The 24,425-nt window shown below is 40.9% G+C and overlaps 1 protein-coding gene across 5 annotated transcripts in view; it reads left to right on the plus strand.

Moving 5' to 3' along the window:
• Positions 1 to 3,493: 3,493 nt before the first annotated feature.
• Positions 3,494 to 24,425, plus strand: part of clip2 (CAP-GLY domain containing linker protein 2) — an 86,711-nt gene continuing 65,779 nt past the window's right edge. For 4 of the 5 annotated variants that reach the window (XM_062485498.1, XM_062485500.1, XM_062485502.1 and 1 more), the window contains exons 1-3: positions 3,494 to 4,014; positions 5,140 to 5,360; positions 10,525 to 11,057. In XM_062485498.1, the coding sequence (XP_062341482.1) occupies positions 5,246 to 5,360; positions 10,525 to 11,057 (648 nt within the window). In that variant the 5' untranslated portion in view covers positions 3,494 to 4,014; positions 5,140 to 5,245. Of the gene's footprint in view, positions 4,015 to 5,139; positions 5,361 to 10,061; positions 10,166 to 10,524; positions 11,058 to 24,425 lie in introns of those variants that run through there. The other variant, XM_062485501.1, reaches the window with a different exon arrangement.

Consider the following 24,425-nt stretch of genomic DNA (forward strand, 5'->3'; position numbering starts at 1 on the left):
CACCTGGGGTAAATCAAAGCTGAACACTTAACTTAAAATTCAAATTTCTCAGCCATGAGGTAGATTTAGTGTGAACATGGATCTCTAAAAGTTTAGTAGCTGAACCATTGAATGTTACACCCAACACTGCTTACAGTAGTCAGACTACTTTTGTTTGGTGACTAACTTACTATAACGCTTTACTTATTTAATTGAATGAATCCGTTACTAGTTCCTTGTTCAAACAAGTAACGCGTTACTTAATTTAGTCTTTTGGTCGCGAGTCATCAGCATGTATAGCCTGGGTGCCAGCCGAACTTAGCCCGCCCACAAAAATATTTGGTCGGGAAGTTGGGTCTGGGGTCGCTCGGTTGGGGAAAAACTATGTCCGAACAAGAGCTGTTCGGACCAATCAAATTGTCAGGGCGGGCTTTATACGACGAAGGACAGATGATCAACAGTAACGTAATCAACCACATCACCAAAGAGCGCTTGGGTTTAATTCGTTTTCAACAAAAAACATACTACTTGCTCTGATTGGAGCATGTAGCTAAAAGTCTAGGAAAGTTGAGGCTACTTTTCGCTAGGTACCTAGGAACAGATATATATAAAGGCTTTATATCCAATCCATAGACGAAAACGTCTTTATCTGCTAGACAAGTAGGTTCCCCTTTTGATGAGCAGTCTCACGAGCCCAATTTACCCGGCGTCATGGAGCCGACCAGCTAAATAATTATTTAAGACTTACAGTAGGCCTACATAATGTCACATTAAATTATTTATTTGAACTCAAGCTTGTGTGATGCGTCATTGTATCGTTGCAGTGGTTTAGGTTTAGGATTATATTACATTAAGTAAAATAGTCTGATTCAGTAGTGAAGTGAACACCATTTTGCTACCATATAGCTTACCTAGCTATAGCTTATCGTTTTGCTCCTAGATTCAAACCTAGCCCTGGCAAATTGTAGAGCTAGCTAACTACTATACTTCTATGGAGGAAAGGGAATGAGGGAACTGTTTCCTCTACTAAAAAATACAATGCGGGTCACGTGAAAAAAGGATCCAAAGACTCGTAGAAAGACCGAGTCCGGAAATGAACGAATCGTTTGTTTCCTCCACTACAGAGCCTATGCAGGTCACGTGAAAAATGATCCAAAGACTCGTAGAAAGACCGATTCGGGAAATGAACGAATCATTCGTTTCCTCTAGCTACCAGTACAGAGCCTATGCAGGTCACGTGAAAAATGATCCAAAGACTCGTAGAAAGACCGAGTCGGGAAATGAACGAATCGTTCGTTTCCTCTAGCTACCACTACAGAGCCTATGCAGGTCACGTGAAAAATGATCCAAAGACTCGTACCCGAAGACCGAGTCGGGAAATGAACAAATCATTTCTGTTTACTTGGACGAGCCTATGCAACAGTCCCGATGCGCGGCCACGAGAAAATGAACGAATCACTCTTTGAGAGGACTCGTTACTCCCGAGTCCTTGTAAGGATTCGTTCAAAATGAACGAATCGTTCACAAACGACACATCACTACTCTGCAGCTGCTAGGGGTGTGCGATACTGCAAAATGTGGTATTGATCCGATACCAAGGAGTAAATACAGGGCCATGCGCCCCTGCCAATACCAATATTTCTGATTTCCAATATTACTTTTTACTTAGAAAAAAGCAGTTTATCTACTTTCGTGTCGAGGGCGCAATGCCTCATAATTTATGAAGTGAATGCAACATCAATATGAAAATTTGAATTAAAATTTAAAATGTTCATGATCATTTAATGATTTTTCCTTTAATTACTTCTTCATGATTATGATCATAATAAAACACAGGACAAAGAGTTTTGTCAAAAATACTGTTAGTGTGTGCTGCTGAGTCGTGTTACTGCACGTACACGGCGGCAACAACTCACAGCCTAGCAGGGGAGGGGCAAAGTGAGCTTGGGCGAAGTTAGACGGTGTTTGCACAACCACTATGATGTAATGGGAATTGTGTACTGAATGAAAACAACAGAAATTGAAACTTGAGTATCGATCTTACGCCAGTATCAATCAATAGGCTACTGATACCAACGTTGGTATCGATACTATCGGTCTTGAGATCGATTCGCCCACCCCTATGCTGTACCATCTCGCCGAGGATCGTGAACACATTTTCATTGATGTCTGTGTCAGTCAGGGCCGATATCATTTTTTATAATTTCAGCAAAGCTCTCAATATGATGTTAAAAAAAAAGTGAATTGGCAGTTGCCTCCATCTCTTCAGCTACCGACAAAATTTCGACCACTGTAGCATGCACTATTTCATTCATTGAATCCGCACTAGGTGCTGCCATCTTGAATGAGTCAAAAGCAGTCGATTCAAGTTGAACCACCAATCAGAGGCTTTAAACCGCCCCCTGACTTGGTGACGCAGAAGACGGATTTATTTTGCTGCAGCAAGTTACACCGTGGATAAATGTAAGGATAAATAAATAAATGGAAGTATAAATAAATAAATGTGAACACATTAAAACGTAAATATATATATATACATACACACAAATACATGTAACATTTATAGCTATATTTAGTGTCTCATTTAATTTGTAATTTATATATTTTGTATGTCAATAAGGCATTTATTATATAATTAGTCATTTATTTAAGCTTTGTGTTATATAATTATTTATTTATCCAAGTATTTATTTATTTAGTTTTGGCCCCTATAATCCTCCATAGACTTCTGCCTGGCATTTTACAACATTATTTATTGATTAAAGAGTTTCTTGATTCAAGAACTTCATACATATATTGCTTTTCATTATGGTGGATTATTACCTTGATCCGTCTTGCTGTATAATGAGGATTGATCATGTTATATGCGAGTGACACTGAATATTAATGTAGCCGGTGTGTATCGGTGAAACTCACTCAGGTAGGCCTATGTAACAGGCCACCCGCGTCAACAAATTGCTAGCTTTTCGTTGGCGTAGTTCGTAGTGGTGGCGCTTGGGAAGCCAGAGGTGGAAAGTTCGAACCCAATGCGGGACGATTTACCCGATACCTCTGAAGGAGCTTGTAAGACCACGTCTGTTACATTAACGTCAATATGTGCTTTTGTTGAGGTCAACCCATTAAATGTGCCTTCTGGGCATAATAGTGACCATGGTGAATTGTCTTAGAAATAAAAGACTTTTCTTAATGTAACGTAATGCAAAAGTAAATTAACGCCTTACTCGTTACAGCAAGTAACTAAGTAACGTAACTAGTTACTGTACAAGGAATGTAACTAGTTACTTTAAAAAGTAACGTTACCCAACACTGCATGTAGCCTAGCCTGTCCGTTTTTTCTTTTAATGCTGTATATGTTCATTTTTACTGCATTTAAACAGATTCACAATCATCTAAACCTATGCCTGCCGTGATCTCATTTTAAAGTAGTTGTGTTCCATAACGCTAATTCATTTCTTTCCAGTCATTACGCAGATGACACGTCCACTTCCTTGCTCTTTGTTCGGTTGAGCCAGTGTAGGGGGAGGCTGCCACCGGCAGGGAGGAGAAAAGAGGACTGAATATCTTTGCGCCTCAAGTGAATTACGCGAAATCCTACTCACAGAGTTCAATACACCACATGTGTGTACTAGTGAACGTTGTACGTGACTCTAAAACGAATATCTCGATACTGTGTTGCTGATGCTGGGTCGCATCCAAAAATCCCGGATTTTTGACCTTTTGGTCGGACGGGGACGTGGCAGTACATTGTAGGCTACTAAGGCAGCGAAAAGTGGCAAATATCTTGGTTTCCTAAAGCCACGTTCTCCATAGGCTATGACCTGGTGTCTCAATCGCTGATACTGCGGCTAGCATCTACCACACTCTTCCTTTCAGCCCCTTGCTCAGCATCCATAATTTGCATCCTTGTGTGGCGGTACAGGGAGTGGCAACCTTCTAATATATCAAACAAGCTCTGGACCCTTCTCTTGCAGGGAAATTTAAAGTTGGCCGTCAATAGGATAGGCTACCGCTTACGCTTTTGTTGCACAAAGAAAGGTATGTGCTTCTTTCTTGCATTTTATCCTTCATAACAGATGTGCTGGACAGAAATCGAAAGGTAGACCACGCCGCAGTACAACAATGGAACAAATTCGGGTTGCATGTTCGGTTGCGCATATTGTTTCTCATAAAGCTCCTCCGAATAAAAACATTAGGTGTTTAATCAAAAGATTATTCGGGCTTAACATGCTACATTAAACATTTGATCTGAAAGACAAGACATGAGAACGAATTGAATTGTGTAATTCAATAGGCTACCACCCTTTTAAGGAAGCTATTAGGACGTCAAATTGTTGCAATGTAGCTTTCGTCATGTCAAAATAGATGTCAATGTGTCAAATTAGATGCCTGTTATAATTCTGTGGACTAGTGCTAGTACCAGTGTAAAAAATATATACACCGAGGATTTCTCAAAATGGCCATTTAATGTCTATGCAGCCTTGGGTACAAGAAGGATGCTGATACTGATATGCATTCTTCTTCTTATTGTACCGGCATAACTGCAACATGTGCTGTACAGTCCATGCCGACGGCTGTCTGGTTGGCCTACATTATAGCTAAGTATAGTGACTGTTGATAATTAGTAATATCCTAGTTCAATTAATTTATCCATGGCATAGATTACAGCATGTCAGGATGAGGTAAGATCTATATTTGTGTTCATGTGTTTGGAAATGTACTATTTTATATTTGTTCCAAACATGTTGATATGATTTTGAAATTCATAATCATACATGCAGTTCTTGAATAATACATTAAGTGCAAGAAACGCACAATAAGGTTGTAGATGTTAGTTTGGTCCTCAGAACTACTACCCCGGAGGGGTGTGCAATCTTTGCAATACAGTGTGATTTAAACGTTTAAATGTTTACATCTACATTGAAACTTAAGACGTTTGATTGATCATGTGTACTCAAATGCACTACAGTACATTTTTTAAGTGAAATTACTCTATTTGAGGGTCAGCTTACATTACTAGCATGAAGTTTGAGTGAAATCATATATCCCAGCACAAAATGGTCTCCACTGAGTTTTGAACATACCAGCAACCTTGATAAAACAGTCAACAAAAGCGTGTCACTAATACTATGACTAATTCCCTTTCCTCTCCACTCCTGAAAGCTAAAATGGAGAGAGACGGTCGCCATCTCCACATCTAGTGCCTCACCATCCAGCCTTTGACAGCTGAGGACGTTCTCAGCTCCTTTCACATCACCTAGTGTACACCATGAACATGCTGAAGTCGAGTGGACTTAAAATCCCTGGCAGAGGGCCTAAACACTCCAGCCCAGTGGGTCGAACTTCGTCTGGGTCGACCTCCAGCACCGTTGGCCCCAAAGACAGTAAGTCTCATTACTTTCCTAGACCCCTTAACCCTTGTGTTATCTTCGGGTCATTCTGACCCATCAGTCATTGTGACCCACCGTAGTATTGCGACAAATTTACCTCATACAAAAACAAAGTGAAGCATTTTCTTTAAACTGTCGGGCTGTCTCAGACCCCCCACATTGGAATGGTTAAAAGAAAATTATTTTTATTTGTTTTTGTATTAGGTAAAATTGGGTAAACACAACAATGGTTCGTTATGAACCTTTGGGTCATGTGACCCGAAGGCAGCACGAGGGTTAAGAAAGGGAGATGGATCTCCTGGCATAAATGATCTAATCTCATCAATGTATATCATTTTTTTAAAATCTTTAGTTCATGTGTTGGATGAAACTAAGTAGGTTGAAAGCAGGGTTGGACTGGCCGTCAGGAGAGTCGGGAGATTTCCCGAACGGCCGGTCAAACGGCTGCGGCATAATGCAAAAAAAGAGATAATACACGGCCGTGGGCCGGTCTGCGTTTCAAAGTCCTGGGCCGTTTTTCAGTCCCAGTCCAAACCTGGTTGAAAGCATATGGATCTAAAGTTAGCCAAGTTTGACTACCTTACTACCAGTTATGCAATATGTAGGTTATGTGCCTTGACAAATTGTTCAGTAAATGCAGGAGACATGGGGAATACATAAAAAATTTGAGATTAGGACACACACACAGAAACATACATGCATGGAAAGTTACATTGTCTTAAATATATTTTTTTCAAAACATGTGGCACCATGGACCCCAAGGCCTCAGTTACAGTCAAATTACAGCCAGACTATCAGCTGCACCAAGCTGATATGAGCTTCCTGTGGAGACAAGGCATAGTTTGGGTGCTGAGCCAGGCTAGCCCTTTTGTGGCAGTTTGAACGGGAGAGTGGCGTCAGAGGCAGCTGAATCCCTGTCATGGTTCAAGTTGACTGTGGAATGCTGTGAAGGGAGGGAAAAGAACAACAGGAAGTTAAGTCGTGGGTTAGTGTGAGTCAGGCAGGCACCACAGTAATGCCGTTAGCTGTGCATATGGCTACTATTTAGGAGGGCTTCACTCTAAAGGACTATTATGTTGTTCTGCTGGAGAACTACATTGTATATACTTGCAATTATGCATGTTGAATTCAGTTTTATAGTGGGGGAAATATTGTGGAATCCACCTTTCCAAATCTCTATCCCTTCTTAGTGTCAGTGTAAGATCTTAGATTGTAAAATCTTAAGCAGATGTCAAAAATGTGTTCCTAGTTCACTACCTTTTCTTAAAGATGCTGTAAACCAAATTCCATGATTTGCTTCTCGGTACATTATATACGTGTAAAATGATTTGCTGAAAGCATGTGCAAAGCTCTAAAACTTTGTCGCACTGAAATGTGGAGTTAGACCGTTGAACAGTTTCTCACCCAATTTCAGCTCAGGTTTTGTATAGGCGGGGCAAAACCCAACCTATCTACGTCACAGCCACCTATCTACGTCAGATCACAGACGGTTTATATAACCTGCATTCTGTTACTCAGCTGGTACGATGCAAAGACAAAGTAATTAACATATAAAACACTCAGAGACTGCAGGTAGGTCTGTTCTGATATCTTCTACAATTGATTTAGCTAGTTGTTGCTGTTGTTGCTAAATACAATAGATTCGAAGGTGCAGAGCTTCAGCTCCTTCAGGCGAGATGCCCCCCCCCAGTATCAAGCAGGGAAGACTGCTGATTTTCTCACGATTTCAAAGCCTAATTTAACATACTTGTCTGTGTTTTTTTTTCATTCGAATTTGGATGAGTAGTTAACAACACATTCTTCTGTGGTGTGATGAACTTCAAACTAATTTTCAGTTCTGCTTTACAGCATCTTTAAGAGCTGTGCTGTAACTAGCATTAAACCATGAATATATGTAAGAAATGCAATATTATTTAAATAGCAATATCCATGTGAACATGTTGGATATTTGCACAAACATTAAAGCCCAGCCTATGTATGGAAGACCCATGCAAGAGTGCTGATCCCTTTAATTGTTTGTCAGCAGTTTGCACATCAGTTTTCATCAACTTGCTGCACAAAGAATCAGGTTAGAGTTTGGGTCATTGACTATGTAGATGTCAACTCAGTAGCTTTACTTTACTAGATAACTAACAGTTACAGTCTGATTCTATCCATGGATTGTTAAGTAGAATGTATCTTGAAGGCGTTTGTTTTTGATTGATCTCTGTCAACTTGACATAATCAGGAAATTCCATTGATTTGATAATTAGCTATAGGCTAAGGTGTTTTTTTTGTTCTACTATTCACATTGTGATTTCCATGAGGCATTATATAAGTTACTCTGTTATATTCTGCATGCCAATTAACAAAGGAAAGGGATGATTAATCTCACCCCCCCAAAAAAAAATCATGGTTCCTTGGTCTTCTGAAATTCTTGCATGTTGTTTTAGCCCCTTCTCTCACATGGACTCATCTGAGGTCATATCCTCACAGAATTTCAAAACAAAGCATTGTTACTGAGAGAAGTGTGTTTAGGTGGGAGTCCCCCCTTAAGGCTCAGTCTTCCAGTCCCTCTGCTGCTGTTGCCACTGTCACGGAAATTCCAAGTGACAGGTCCATGGCAGTGTTAGCTGGCTGTGCAGAACCTCAAAACAATTTCTCTTGACACTTGAATCTGCTAGTTCATTAGTTCCATGAGAAATCCTCTCCTTCAAAAAAGATTGAAACAAAGAGCAAGCCAGTAGATACATGTATTTTGTAATAGAGATTGTCTTTCTCTTCAAGGATAGAAAAGAACCTTTCCAAGAGAGGTTGGAAAGCAACAAAAAGAAGAACAGAGGGAGAAGAATACTGAAGGCAAGTGAGAGAGATAGACAGAAAAAGAGAAGGGGAGGGAGAGTGGTATGTGTGTGTGTGTGAGAGAGAGAGTCATTGTGTGTGACTGGTGAATAGTGGAATTCAGATGGTTCTGGGAGGTGGCCAGGCACAATAGTGAAGTGAGGCTTGTGTTCTCGCTCTTCCTCCTGCCCCTGCTCGTTTTCCCCTCAATCCTCCGTTGCCCCGGCAACCCCGGGACTTGGGCTAGCACTGCGCCATTCTTTTGGTGTACGCGCGGCCTGACTGGCCAGGGAGGTTTCACTGGCTCAAAGCCATGGTGTCACAGGTTCACAATAGTAATTCTCATTCACAGTGCCACCGCACACATGCTTGCATGACCTCACACTTTATGTGACATTATGCCTGCTACCATGTACCTGCACTTGACTACACACACGCACGCACACACACACACACACACACAGAGATCCTGTTACCTCCAATTATGTATGTTAGATGTTTACCTCACACAGAACTTCTTACACAGAACCAGTTTTTGACAACATACACATGTTCTGGCTATCTTCAGTATGACAATAGTTAATTATTCATGAGACAGATGCGCAAAGCTTTGTTTAGTAGATATCCGACTCATTAAAGAACACACTTTCACAATTTCTCTAAATCTCTTCGTGATTTTGGATTATGACATTTTAACAACTCCAAAGACCGTCAGTTTCAGTATATTTTCTAAAGCGGACAGAGATATTCTGGACTCTTCAACTATGGACTTTTTCTATAGCCTTTACAAACCCACATTAGTCATGGCCTGTGGTAATGTTAGTGTTGGGGTTAGAAAGGGGTTTCCTCCAGGATTCAGGACTGGTGGCCAACACTCAATGAAAGTTTATCTAATGTAATTGCAGCATCCGCTGCTTACAGCAGTGTACAGTATTTTACAGAAAATAAGCCGCGTCGTGTATAACCCACACCCCCCCAGAATGAGGACTTTGAGTTTGTAAATCGGAGTATAAACCGCACTGTAATATAAACTGCACTTTCACTTTCATTACAAATCATTCCTCTTTCAAGTAATAAGCCCCTGTTCAAGTGTTGAGAATTAAATTAGCTGCACGGTCTGTAGAGATCTTGAGACAAATCCACTTTTTTGTTATAAAACAGGACTATAAGCCGCTTCGAAATATAAGCTGCACAAGAAAACTGTAAAAGGAGTACAAGCTGCGGCTTATTTTCCGTAAAATACGGTATGTTTTTACAATATACCTGCTCAAGCCCTGATGCCATTTAAAAGTGTAAGCGTGTATAGGCGTTTTTTCTGTCTCTGTGAAATGTTCAGATCCATACACAGCTCAAACAAAGTGAACCTTCCACAAATGAGAACTGACAGACATGTTGCCTATTAACTGGATGACCTGGCAAAGGAAGTGCATGTTCCCTTTGTGCTGCATGTCACATATCCTTTGGAGTAAATACCCAGTGTGTCTTGCAAGCCTAAAGAAAACAATATTTTGTTCTGTGTTGTATCCATTTATATTGGTAGCCACGTCCATCAGTCTCACATCACAACATATGGTGGCCTTGGAGACCCCTCCCCAACTAGAGGGGTCAGGGGGACCATCTTGGCACAGACAGTACACACACACACACACACTGAAAACGGTGGAAAACATGCACGCACACACACACACACATGCATACACAGTGTAACAGGCCACATTGTTTTGAGCACATGCTCATTTTGATGTTGCAGGGGAATACAGCTCATCTAAGGCAGTCTGTATCTGTGGGGTTAATCACCAGCGTATCATCTCTGTGACCCACTTTCAATAGGAACTAGAGTAATGCCTAACCTCGCATAAACTCCACTGTTGTGCTGGATGCAGCACAAGCAGATTCTTTCTCGGTGTTTTGTGACTCGTGAAATGGGATGAATAGACAGAGTGATTATAGAAGACTGACTATGAGAGTGACCGCAGCAGGTTGGGCATAAACATGATATTTATAAATGTTCTGAGGATTCATGTGTTTGAAAATGTGACGTTTGTTCATTGACAAAGATTTGTCTCAATGCTAGTGCTAGTTTTTTATGTTGTATGAATTATTTGACTGAAACGTGGACCTGAAGTAACCTGACATATTGATCCATTGATTGATTTGATTTTGAAAACAGAATTTCAAAATGAGCACTTTGCTTGCATACTTAATATATTCACTTTGGTTACAATAACCTTCTGCACTGCAAGTCGTTATAACCAGTGAATAGATAAGATAGATACAATAAATAATGTTAATTCAGCTTGTACAATACAGCTTTGTAAATGTCCCTTTATCTTGTCAGATTCAACACACAAGCCGACCACGCCAACTCCTAGCAGCAACGCCTCTGACAAGTCCAGCTCCAAGACATCGGAAGTAGGAGACGACGTCCTGGGAGACTATGTGGTGGGCGAACGTGTATGGGTCAACGGGGTCAAACCGGGAGTCATTGCTTACTTGGGAGAAACCCAGTTCGCCCCAGGACAATGGGCGGGCGTGGTCCTGAATGACCTTGTGGGCAAAAATGACGGTTCAGTGGGCGGTGTGCGCTACTTCGAGTGCCAGGCCCTTCAGGGCATCTTCACGCGCCCCTCTAAGCTTGCCCGGCAACCAGATGGGAGCGACACTCTTTCTACTGATTTGCTGACAGCTCAGAACCTGACACTCCATGGGGGGAGTGCTGCTCCTAGTGGCCAGCGAGTGGTGATGCCCCTTCGGGAGGGCATCCTCAACAGCTCGGTGAAGACGGGAAATGAGTCGGGTTCCAATATGTCTGACAGTGGCTCGGTTAAGAAAGGAGGGGATAAGGATCTACGATTGGGAGACCGCGTTCTGGTGAGTTCCATGCCCACATGCTTAACTGTTAGTTAACAGTCAGGTTCAGACACAGTGGTGGGGGTTCTAAGTCTGAATCTCACATCAGCATTACAAGTGTAATTGATTTTAATTGTTTTACTGAAAAACACTAGAACTGACTGATATTTTACTAAATGTTTGCTGAGGCTTCTGGATATCTTTTCTGTTTTCTTCTCATACTAGGATAAAAACTAAAAATACAATGGGCCGGCCCGACCAAAAAAAACAAACAAACAAAAAAACAACAACACACATTTACATTTAGCAGACGCTCTTATCCAGAGCGACTTACAGTAAGTACAGGGACATTCTCCCCGAGGCAGAGTGAAGTGCCTTGCCCAAGGACACAACGTCATTTGGCACGGCCGGGAATCGAACTGGCAACCTTCAGATTACTAGCCCGCTTCCCTCACCGCTCAGCCACCTGACGCCCCTGACATACATTATATCGGCGAGTCGGCCCAAAAGTGCGTCGGCCCACCGGGCAATTGCCCTGTATGCCAGATGGCCAGTCCAGCCCTGCTTCTCATGGGACTGGTGCAATTCGTTAAGATGGAAAAATGTCAGAGCAAGATTGGGTTGATCCTGACACCTTCCCATTAGTGGTGCATCTTTAGAGGTTGAATGTGAATGAGAGTTTACATGTGTGTCCGCATCAAATCTTCTCTGTTGCAGAATTACACAACAGTAAATATCCTCACTAGCCTTCACGCACATCCTTGGCTATAGTAATGTGTCACCTTGGTGCTGAATTTCGCAAGCAGTGAAATTACTGCCAAAGATATCAGTGCCTAATGCTCTGGGCTGCGTTTCCCGAAAGCGTCATAAGCATAAGTTGTTCGTAGAATCCATCTTACGACGAATCTTAGTTTTACGGGCCGTTCCCAAAGACATCGTAGCTAAAGTGTCTATTGAAAATTCGTAGCTCTTGAAAGCGCATAGATTAGCCTACTCCTTACGAGCATGTTTGTGAAACGCACGTAAGAAATATCGATGGTTTCGTTTTTTGCTCGATCGTTGCTACGATCCATCGTTATCGGGAAACGCAGCCCTGGTGAAGCCCTTGTACGGTGTTCATTTTAGGACATCCTCAGATCTCAGACTCAAGTGTCAGACTCAAACGAAAAGGCGTCAAGTCTCATACCAAAAGTCGTCAGACTCAGGCGAAACGGCTTCAGTCTCAGAAAAACCTCTGTCATTCTCAGACAAAACGCTCTCAAACCAAACGCCATCATTCTCAGACAAAACGCTCTCAAACTAAACTGCGTCATTCTCAGACAAAACGCTCTCAAACTAAACAGCGTCATTCTCAGACAAAACGCTCTCAAACCAAACAACATCATTCTCAGACATAACGCCCTCAAACTAAACTTTTTTGTCAAAGCTAGCTAGATGAGGGAGCTGTTGACTAGCTTTCTGAATTAGCTTACAGTAGCAATCAAAGAACTTAATACCAGAGCCCATAGGTTTATTTGTAGTATCCATGGCAACCAGAGGACTACACATGGGTTTACCAGAGAATGTCCAATATAGATATATTAAACAGGCTCTGGGTTTACTTTACACGAGTGAACTAGCTTGCAGAAGTATGTCTATGCCAGAGTTTAATTGATATTGATTGTACTGGCAGAACAGTTGTTCAGATCTTCGCGTCGCGTGTTGATGACGTTTATGATTCTTTAGCAAAGTTTGTTTGTAGTATCCATGGCAACCAGAGGACTACACATGGGTTTACTTTACACGAGTGAACTAGCTTGCAGAAAACAACTATTTCGTATTATATCAAAAGTAAGTTTTCTTGCTGTACCAGTTAACAGAAACAACACCATGGTATTCACTTTAAAAGCTGCTACTTTAGCTAATTCAGAAAGCTAGTCAACAGCTCCCTCATCTAGCTAGCTGTGACAAAAAAAATCTGACAAGGTTTAGTTTGAGGGCGTTTTGTCTGAGAATGACGCCGTTTAGTTTGAGAGCGTTTTGTCTGAGAATGACGCCGTTTAGTTTAAGAGCGTTTTGTCTGAGAATGATGGCGTTGGTTCAACAATCAGCGACATGATGGCGACAATCAACAATCAGCATTTTTTATTTTTTAAATGTTTACATTTTGAGAATTGATCGGATATCGTTTTTATGGACAACATAGCCTACATGGCCAGGCTGGCCGACCTCGTTGAAAAGATTTGACTACGTTAGTTGTGGGCTATCACTTAACACCCAACTTCACTACGCTGACCGGCCAACCATGGTGTTTACCCCGATAAAAACGATATCCGATCAATTCTCAAAATGTAAACATTTAAAAAATAAAAAATCCTGATTGTTGATTGTCAAACCAACATTTTTGTCCTGTGTGTAAGAGCGAGATAGACGATCTGTCATAGCCCCCAATCAAGCAGAAGAGACATTTGTGAAGATTGACGACACAAAGTTAATCATCGAAGATGAAATGTAGCTTAGTCCTACATGGAGTTGTATGCCCCACAGCACGCATTTCACAAAGACTACGGCAACAAAAGCCAAACGTTGCCATGTTATGTTGGGAATGGGATGCTGTTGCAACGGTTGTTTGAGCAACAAGTTGCCTAATTAGACTGTAGCCTATGCCATGTTTATGTACCATGTCAGCTTGACATGTATAAAAGGAAAGCTCAGACAAGGTGAAAGGCTTGGTGACCGGCGTGGAGAAATGCGCGTCTAGTGTGAACAGCATTGCGCCATTCGGAGCAGATTGCGGCGCTTCAGGGCGCTTCGCAGCCAGTGTGTCCCAGGCGTTAGCTAGATTGAATCTATGGCTCTGGATTGATTGCAATGTCTGAACGTCAGTTTCCACGCCTACTGGCCTCCTCTCATTATCATATTGGGAACAATTAATGAATGAATGAATAAATGAATATATAAATCAATTAATGAATGAATAAATGAATACAACAATAAATACATACATAAATGTAAAATATATGTAACTATTGATTGACAATTGTGCATTAATTAATACATATATTCGTTTATTTCTGTCTAAATGCATGGATGTGGACATTTATTTATTCATTCATTCATTTGTAAATATGGCAGGTTTGGTCCTCCATACCCCTTACCCCTAGCCCTTAGTTTTGTGCGTTCCCGTGAGAGTAAGTGGTGTCCCAATACTCTTTTTGATCGAGGGGTAGGGCTAAGACGAAGGGGTAAACACCCCTTAAAACCAAGTAAGCTTGGGAGCTTAACTGAAACCTATGGGTATGTTGATACTGCGCTACCTGCAACAATGGCGGACAGATCATCCAGAGAATTCCATAAATGTAATATTTTCGTCTTAAATAATTTATTAAAAAATTATATGACAGTCTTGTTTTGTGCTCACACACTGTACATGTGTGTGAGCAACCATGTTCTTAATTGAAACTTTTTAAAAATCGCTAGTTTGCTACGCTAACGTTACATTGCTGATTTGCACAACAGTCCCGCATTTCTCTGATTAGCCTTGAATGGACTCCATGCATGTCTACAGTTTTAATTAAACTCCATTAGCAGCTAATTTCAAACGAATTTCGTTTGATATCAGTGCATAACACTACTTGCTTTGGAGATATCAATATACGTAACCGTAACCAAGTGGTGTCTCATTTCCAGTGATGCAACGCGTTACTCTAATCTGACGACTTTTTTCAGTAACGAGTAATCTAACGCGTTACTATTTCAGATAGTATCAGATAGTATTTTTTAATCTGATTTCAGTAATCAGATTAAAGTTACTTGTCCAAGTCACTGTGCGTTAGTATTTTGTCATTAATAGTAAAATATATATTTGATTTCTTCTTGCGTCTCTGGGAGTTAAGCCTATGCGACAATTAAGTCACGTTTTCAGCACGAGGGTCACGTCACGTGTATATACATAGACCTACCACTCAGCGACACAAACAACAATGTAGCTAGCAGGAGAGAGAGAGAGATGCACATTTTCGAGTTGGAAATACAATCACTATTTTGAGTATTTGTCAGCTAAAGATGGAAATATCAAGGTTCGTTGTACACACAACGTCAAATTTGAAGAAACATTTGGAGTCGCAGCACTGCACAGTCAAACTTATAGAGCCGGTTGTCAATAGGTGTGTTGGACTTCATGTAGCACCGGCGGCGCCGACAGCCTTGAAGTTGAGAATGCCAATGGCTGCTTCAAGTCAGCCGGGCTGCAGGCGGCTGCAGGCGACGCCGGCGCTGCATGAAGTCGAACGCACTTATTTTTATGTTGAGGCGGCGGGGGTGTTGTCGGCAGCTGCTGAATGTAACTAATAAAGTAACTTGTAATCTAACTTAGTTACTTTTAAAATCAAGTAACTTGTAACGTAACTAAGTTACTTTTTCAAAGTAACTGTGGCAACACTGCTCATTTCATAGGACTATGTATCCGTTACCCCTCAGTTTCAAGACACAAGGGCTAGGGGTAAACTAAGGGCTAGGGGTAAGGGGTAGGGGTAAGACAGAGTATTGGGATTCAGCCTTAGTCTATCGCACAAACTAGCTTTCTTTTTTTACCTGGCTTTTTCAGTTCCTCCTGGCATCTTTTTCCCCTCCTTTTTCCATTTGAGAAAGAGAGCATGGAACTTACACTGTAAAAAAAAAAAAGATTAAATTACAGTACTTTTTCAGTAAATTATACGTGTTTTTTATCTATATTTCTGAATGACAGGAAATACAGATAGAAAGACAATGGCAAAATGTAAATGTATATATTTACATTAAAATATTGTTACTTACAAATACACTAACATTTCTGTTTTTTTTACAAATATTAAAACAGTTTCACTTTATCAAAACTAGCTATTTTAAGTTATTTTGCAGATATTTACTTTCATCCCACAGACAAATAACTTATTTATAACTTCTTTGGTTTAGACATAGGAACCTTGAATTGTGAACTGAGCTCGGGTAGTTGACGTCATGCAATCCCAGCATGCACCAGTCAATAGCAAAGACTACAAAAGCCTGCAAAAGCCTTTTTGGGGCTATCTCGTTGTTTATGACCAATGCACTTAGTAAAGCTCTCTCTTGGAAGTCGCTTTGGATAAAAGCGTCTGCTAAATGAATACATTTAAAGACTCCAGAGTAGGACTAAGGACAGTTGATTAGATAGTTGTGTAGCGGCAACACTCCTGTTACCCAGAATGCCCCGCTGCAAGCTGAAAAGCTACAGAGTTAAAGGTTTAAGCTTAGTTATATAAGCATTGTTTAGAGTTTTGTTGTTGTGTTCGTTCTGTTTTGATATATGTAATGTGATGGTCTGTAGTTTGGATAAATTAAGTGTTCACCCTGAGTGTGAATGTTGTCCAGTTAGATGGCGATCTAACCTGTCTCATAAGACAAATGTCTGGAGAGCAATATTCCTCTTGTGACTCTCATATATGCTTTGTAAATGCGTGCCCCCCTTGTGAAAACAAATTAGCCCCCATTTAATTTGTTCTGGAGCCGAGTCTGCTTATCAGTAACACAGTAGCCTAACTTAACAAACTTACACACCGGTGTGTGAAAAAACAAAGAGAAAGCAGGCGATCTGCCGGCCCAATATACGAGCGGGCAGAGTGGCCCACCGGGAATTCTCCCGATGGCCACTCCGGTCCTGCCCACATATGAACTCAATTTCATTGTCCTTTGCCTTGCAGGGTTTAAAGTAAAATATTTTCTTACATGCTTGTTTAGCTGGGTGATGTCATCATTTTGAACCCCTCAGGATTGCATCCATGATGACATAATATGCAGTGCTTCCCTTATCATTGTTTTGGAGGGGCAGCCCGCCCCGCCAAAACTACCTCCTGCCCCCCTGAAAGAATGACAAAATACTAGTTCACAGTGCCCGTAATGCAGTCGGTGATTAAGAGGTCAGTGAAACGCACAAGTACAGATTCCTTGAACTATATATAGTGCATAGTGCCTGTGAAAAAATTGGTGACACACACACACACACCCACAGATTCCTGGAATTATAGATGTGATGCAGCTGGTGATGACAGTTCTTCTCAGTGGTTTTGGTACATATATTTCTCAGATTACAATTGAAATTCTCTGTCATCTCTGAAGTAGGCCTACTTGTTCAACCACCACATCTATTCTAATCATATTGTCAATGCTGTGGTAGCCTAAATTCATGCAAATGATTATGTAGCTTTCATTTGTCTGCTGTTTCCTACGTTATAAATTGCTTATGTTATGTAGATCAAAATGTACTATATTGCTTCTCTGTTAAATTGTCTTACCACCACAAACATCTAAACATTCAGTTCATAACAGAAGTCATTACATGCACAATGGTTGAGCCAGTTGTCATAATTGTAGGCCCTAATTCACCCTACAGTGCTTGTACATTTGCAATGTGCTGGCAGTTTTGACCTCAGTAAACACTAGGGATGGGGATTGATACCCGGTTTTGTAAGGACCCGGTTCCAAATTTCTCAAAACCCGAAGATCAATAAGGTCCGAGCTTATCGATACCGCTATCGAGACTAGGTAGGCTAATATAATGTAACTTAAGTCTCGAGAGATAAGTCATATCATTGAAATCACTGGTGCACAAATGTAACGGGGGTGTAAGAGACGTGGTCTTGCTCCGCCAGGGCCGTCGTTCGCTGCCATTGGGAGTCGAACCTGCCACCTCTGGACTGCCAAGCGCAACCACTACCAACTATGCCAAAGAAAAGTTAACTCTGTTGACGCGGGTGGCCTCTTACATACCTGAGGAGTGAGTTTCACCGATTACACAAACATACATCGATTGTCTAATAAAATTACTAAATTCAATTGAATGGCCTGCCAACCGCCTTTAACCCTTGTGTTATCTTCGGGTCATTCTGACCCATCAGTCATTGTGACCCACCGTCGTATTGCGACAAATTTACCGCATACAAAGACAAAGTGAAGCATTTTCTTTTAACAGCTAGGCTCTCAGACCCCCCACATTGCAAAGGTTAAAAGAAAATTATTTTAAATTTGTTTTTGTATTGGGTAAACACAACGATGGTTCGTTATGAACCTTTGGGTCATGTGACCCGAAGGCAGCACGAGGGTTAAGAAGAATTTAATTGGCTCACGCCCTACTTCGCTTAATTTCTCATTTTGTTGCTAGCTACGATTGGCTGAACGTACTAAGCGGTCAAAGGCTTGGCTACGTTTTAATAAAACCAGGGTCGGTGCGTCCCATTGGGCAAGTCGGGCAGTTGCCCAGGGCCTCGGCCACCAGGGGGGCCTCGTCGTATTTACAATTTTTCATTATTTTTTTATAATTAAAATAAATCACTTGTCATTACAAACGAATGACAATTCAAATTACCCATGAAAACACAATTCTTTAATTCTATTCTTTATAGCTACATTTGATTTTAAATCCATCATGGAACATATGATTCAGGTCATGACGTTTCTGTCAGGAGAATTTGTCGTGTGGTGGAGTGTGTATGATCACGGAAACATGAAACTTTTAAACTCGACTTTTTTTAATAAGAAAATGCAGAAGTTAAAGAAGAAATTACCTAAGCGACACTACTCACACTGCTGGGCCAAGTGTAGCTATTGCTAGCAGCAGCAGACAAACAGCCACTTCAACACCAACTACCGTATTTTACGGAAAATAAGCCGCGGCTTGTACTCCAATTTTACAGTTTTCTTGTGCTTGTGCGGCTTATTAGCCTGGGTGCCAGGCGAATTTAGCCCCGCCCACAAAAACATCTGGTCGGGAAGTTGGGTCTGGGGTCGCTCGGTTGGGGAAAAACAGGGCGGGCTTTATACGATGATGGACAGATGATCAACAGTAACGTAATCAACCACGTCACCAAAGAGCGCTTGGGTTGAATTCGTTTTCAACAAACATACTACGTTGCTCTGATTGGTTGTAGGTCTGTCCAATTGAGCGAAGAGGCATTTTTTTTCCGGGTTCGGTTGAAACACGCCCCATACTCACAGCCCAACGGAGCGGTATCAGACTCATATTCTGACTAGAATTATGAGTATGAGCAAATGCATTTCCAGAAATGCATTTGCATTTTAAGAATGTGGCTGCATTATTTGACTCATAAATGAAATTAGTAATCAATCATCCTATTTGCATTTTAATTTTCTTCTTCAAGAGTGCTCAATCTTTCACTTAATTAAAATGAAAAAGAAATAGACATTTGAGATTTAATTTTCAAAACATGCCCCAGTAAATAGATACCAAAATTCTATTTGAAATGTAAAATTTGAAAATTAAAGCACGATTAAACTCAATTCTGATTCTGATTTACGTGTATTATAACTCTCAAATCTAATGAAAACTTCATTAGACAGTAGGCAGGTAAGTTTACTTAGCCCATCCCCTCCGGGTTAAATGCGATCTTATTCAAGCCTCAACTCTGTCATTCATTTAAGATGCAATCTTGTGTTTAAAGGTCACATGACATGCTGTGTTTGGATGCTTGTATACAGGCCTTAGTGGCCCCTTAATATTGTATCTGAAGACTCTTTCCCGAAATGTAGCCTTGGTGCAGAATTACAGCCACTACGAGTATGGAAGCAAATTGTTACCAAAATTCAAATGCAAATGCATTTCCAGAAATGCATTTGCATTTTAAGAATGTGGCTGCGTTATTTGACTCATAAATGAAATTAGTAATCAATCATCCTATTTGCATTTTAATGTTCTTCTTCAAGAGTGCTCAATCTTTCACTTAATTAAAATGAAAAAGAAATAGACATTTGAGATTTAATTTTCAAAACATGCCCCAGCAAATAGATACCAAAATTCAATTTGAAATGTAAAATTTGAAAATTAAAATGCATTTCCATAAATGCATTTTCATTTTAAGAACGTGGCTGCAAAATCGTGACCACAATTCAAATGCATTTCCAGAAATGCATTTTCATTTTCAAGAACGTGGCTGCAAAATCGTGACCACAATTCAAATTCAAATGCATTTCCAGAAATGCATTTTCATTTTAAGAACGTGGCTGTAAAATCGTGACCACAATTCAAATGCATTTGCAGAAATGCAAAATGAACGAAAAAGCATTCTGAGCGGCGCAGCAGAGTGACGTCAGTAGCCGCTCTTCTTCAGCTCCCTGCTGACCGAGCTACCCATCTTGTTCGGTAGGGAGCGGTGTGCACATCTGCATTGCATTACATTGCAAATGTGCCGGGAAATTGATTGAATTGCCGGGTCTTTAGAGGACGCATCACAGACTGAGCAACTTGATGTCAAACAATGAATAAAACAGTGGCAGAGCTACTATTAATGTGTAAATCTGTGACGGCAGAGTATGCAGCCAAGCTCTCTATGACTTGTTCTACTCGGTCACGGGCATCAGACTCAGATATATTATTAGATTCTACCTGTTCAGCTAATTCTAACAGTGTTTGCACAATTTGAGGGAGCGCCATGGTCTGTGATGCGTCCTCTAAAGCAGCGGTCCCCAACCTTTTTTGCGTCACTGACCGCTTTCATGTAAGACATATTTTCACGGACCGGCAGAACGGACTGGGAGGAAAGATAGGCCCTGGACAGCTGCGCTGCTAATGCATGTACATTCTGGGTTTGATGTGATCCTAGTTAGTGACTTCCACACCTAGTTTAGCTGATTTAAGCGAAAAATAGTTTTTGGAGTTTTATGTAAAATAAACAGCCGTTTTTTCAATTGACCCATCTTTAAGTTTCTTAGCCTGGTTTTCCATCGTTATATTGTTACTAGCTAGCTTTCGATGCGTCAGTCCCACTGTTGTGTGTGACTATAAGCTACGACAGTGACACCCGAAGTGCGTTCCTTATATCCAGTTCAGGCCTATTCCAAAATGTTGTTTGATTGCTGTCACGGCAGAAAATCCCGCTTGATGTTGGAAATGGAAGCAGGGTTTTCAGTGCTTTAGTGGCAATCTCAGGATAGCCTTCATCTAAAACACTGATAGAGTTGTTGTCTCAAACAGGCTTCATTGAGTGGTAACTATCACTTGTCATGTGTCAAGAGTAAGAGACGCGCATGATACCGTTCAATAAAGCCCACAAACTTGCTAAAAAATGAGTAAACACACGTCTTTGCAGAGCTTTTTTGCTCAGGGGAAAAGGCCCGCGGAGAAGGAGAGAATCAGGTCATTTTTCAGAATAAAACGTCTTTCAGACTCTGATAATCAATTAAAAGGAAATAATGTTATTAATTCTTTTTTGTGCGGCCCGGTACGAAATGACTCACGGACCGGTACCGGTCCGCGGACCGGTGGGCACCGGTTGGGGAACGCTGCTCTAAAGACCCGGCAATTCAATCAATTTCCCGGCACATTTGCAATGTAATGCAATGCAGATGTGCACACCGCCCCCTACCGAACAAGATGGATAGCTCGGTAGCTGGATAGCAGGGAGCTGAAGAAGAGCGGCTACTGACGTCACTCTGCTGCGCCGCTCAGAATGCTTTTTCGTTAATTTTGCATTTCTGCAAATGCATTTGAATTTGAATTGTGGTCACGATTTTACAGCCACGTTCTTAAAATGAAAATGCATTTCTGGAAATGCATTTGAATTTGAATTGTGGTCACGATTATGCAGCCACGTTCTTAAAATGAAAATGCATTTCTGGAAATGCATTTGAATTTGAATTGTGGTCACGATTTTGCAGCCACGTTCTTGAAAATGAAAATGCATTTCTGGAAATGCATTTGAATTTGAATTGTGGTCACGATTTTGCAGCCACGTTCTTGAAAATGAAAATGCATTTCTGGAAATGCATTTGAATTGTGGTCACGATTTTGCAGCCACGTTCTTAAAATGAAAATGCATTTATGGAAATGCATTTTAATTTTCAAATTTTACATTTCAAATTGAATTTTGGTATCTATTTGCTGGGGCATGTTTTGAAAATTAAATCTCAAATGTCTATTTCTTTTTCATTTTAATTAAGTGAAAGATTGAGCACTCTTGAAGAAGAACATTAAAATGCAAATAGGATGATTGATTACTAATTTCATTTATGAGTCAAATAACGCAGCCACATTCTTAAAATGCAAATGCATTTCTGGAAATGCATTTGCATTTGAATTTTGGTAACAATTTGCTTCCATACTCGTAGTGGCTGTAATTCTGCACCAAGGCTACATTTCGGGAAAGAGTCTTCAGATACAATATTAAGGGGCCACTAAGGCCTGTATACAAGCATCCAAACACAGCATGTCATGTGACCTTTAAACACAAGATTGCATCTTAAAATGAATGACAGAGTTGAGGCTTGAATAAGATCGCATTTAACCCGGAGGTGATGGGCTAAGTAAACTTACCTGCCTACTGTCTAATGAAGTTTTCATTAGATTTGAGAGTTATAATACACGTAAATCAGAATCAGAATTGAGTTTAATCGTGCTTTCACACCTATTAGTCCGTTTGCTTGTTCCGAATCAGTAAATTAGTTGCTACTTTGTTGCATAGGGAAAATCACTTCCTTGTCACCAACAACAATGGAGCAACAGCAGCGTATTGCGATTGCAATACTATCTTTAATTGTTATGATTTGGCATAGCACGACACGGTTTTTGGGTTGCTCGTTGGTGTTTTACTCAGGATTATATCCAGGTTATCAAACCATGGGAATTATTTTTTTTTCGTCCGACTTTTCCGTCCGACTTTTCCATAGAACATCACACACTTTTAGTTAGTTTTTTTACTTTCAACCAACATGTGCAATGATGACGCTTTATTTCAGTATATCACTAAATAATTGAAATACCTCGCTACTCTTGTGTCTCCAATAGGGATGGGAAGATTCACCGGTTAGCATCGATGCATCGGCATAAAAGCTCACGATGCGATGGCCCTGATCAAAAAAGTGTGCACCGGATAACAATGTGGGATGAATCGTGATGCGTTTCTAAAATTTTTGCATCGGTATAATCCGATGTATTTATATAGAATCGTGTGTAGGCGAACACCATTTAGTATTTAGAAATGTGACCAATGATTTGTGACCAATAATTTTAAATTTAGATGGATTCCTCCTCTCGCGCTCTCATCTCCACTGCTGTCAGTGGCCGATTCTCGTCAAGTCTCTCGGCCAAGTTTTGCGCGAGTTGGAGGCGTGTTCGGTCGAGTGTTGTCATGGCGAATTACACGTTCCTACGAATTGCAATAAAGCCAAGGTTTGGCAACACTTCGGATTTTACAAGAAAGATTGGCAATTTGACAAGACCCATGCAATTGGCAAGATATGTCGTGCTGCTATAAAGTACACAGGGAGCACGGCTAATTTAGGTAGTCACCTGAAGAGGCTACATGGTATTTGTGTGGAGACGTCTGCCTCCCCCTCGGATTCAACTATGGCTACAGTCAGTGGCTAGCTCCACCGGTACCCCTGGCAAGAATAGGAAGCTATTCTCCGAGAAACAAATCCCTGTTGTGTACAACAAAGTAAGACGAGAGATAGCTGAGTCATTGAGAAAAACCTTAAAGTAGGACGTATGAGTTCAATTTAGTGTGTGGTGTTATGACTGTTTACAGCAGCTTGTGACTGCCAGTAATAGTTTACCCTTTTTTACATTCAGAGAACACAATAGGAAAGAAGGACTGGTTTAAGGCATGGTCCAGGCCTGATGTTATTTTATCTTTTGTCAGAGACTGTTTAATATGTGAAGTAAACCTTTCACTTGTTCAGTTAATTGATGATTTGCTGTCTGACAAATAAATCATTATGTACCATATTAAATTGCATAGCATCATATTCTTTTGCATCGCATGTCATTGAATCGCATCGTGTCGAATCACACTGCATCGCAATAGGGGTGAATCGTATCGCATTAGTAGTTACATTTACATTTAGTAGACGCTCTTATCCAGAGCGACTTACAGTAAGTACAGGGACATTCTCCCCCGAGACAAGTAGGGTGAAGTGCCTTGCCCAAGGACACAACGTCAGTCGGCATGACCGGGAATCGAACTGGCAACCTTCGGATTACTAGCCCGATTCCCTCACCATTTAGCCACCTGACTCCCTGGTAGTTGCTTTTATGTATCTTTAATGTATCGGATCATTGGCAGTGCATCGAGATGTGTATCGCATCGTCCTCAGTGATGGAGATGCACATCCCTTGTCTCCAAGTATCTCTGCAATATCATCAGCCCATATTTGCCGAAGAGCCTTCACTTCATCATTCCCCCACGTTTTCCCTCAACTAATTTAGCTGCTAATGAGTGGCACGGCTGTCTCCGACAAGTGTCAATTCCTTTTCAAAATGCACTACATTTTGGTTTGCTTCCTGGAATAGGTCAATATTAAGTCAGATTACGTTCAGACCTAAAGCGAACCGAACCATGGTTCACTTGGAACCGGACCGAGTCCCGTCTTTTTAGGAGGACCATG

Source organism: Osmerus eperlanus, chromosome 19, assembly GCF_963692335.1.
Source record: "Osmerus eperlanus chromosome 19, fOsmEpe2.1, whole genome shotgun sequence".
NCBI classification, from domain to species: Eukaryota; Metazoa; Chordata; class Actinopteri; order Osmeriformes; family Osmeridae; genus Osmerus; species Osmerus eperlanus.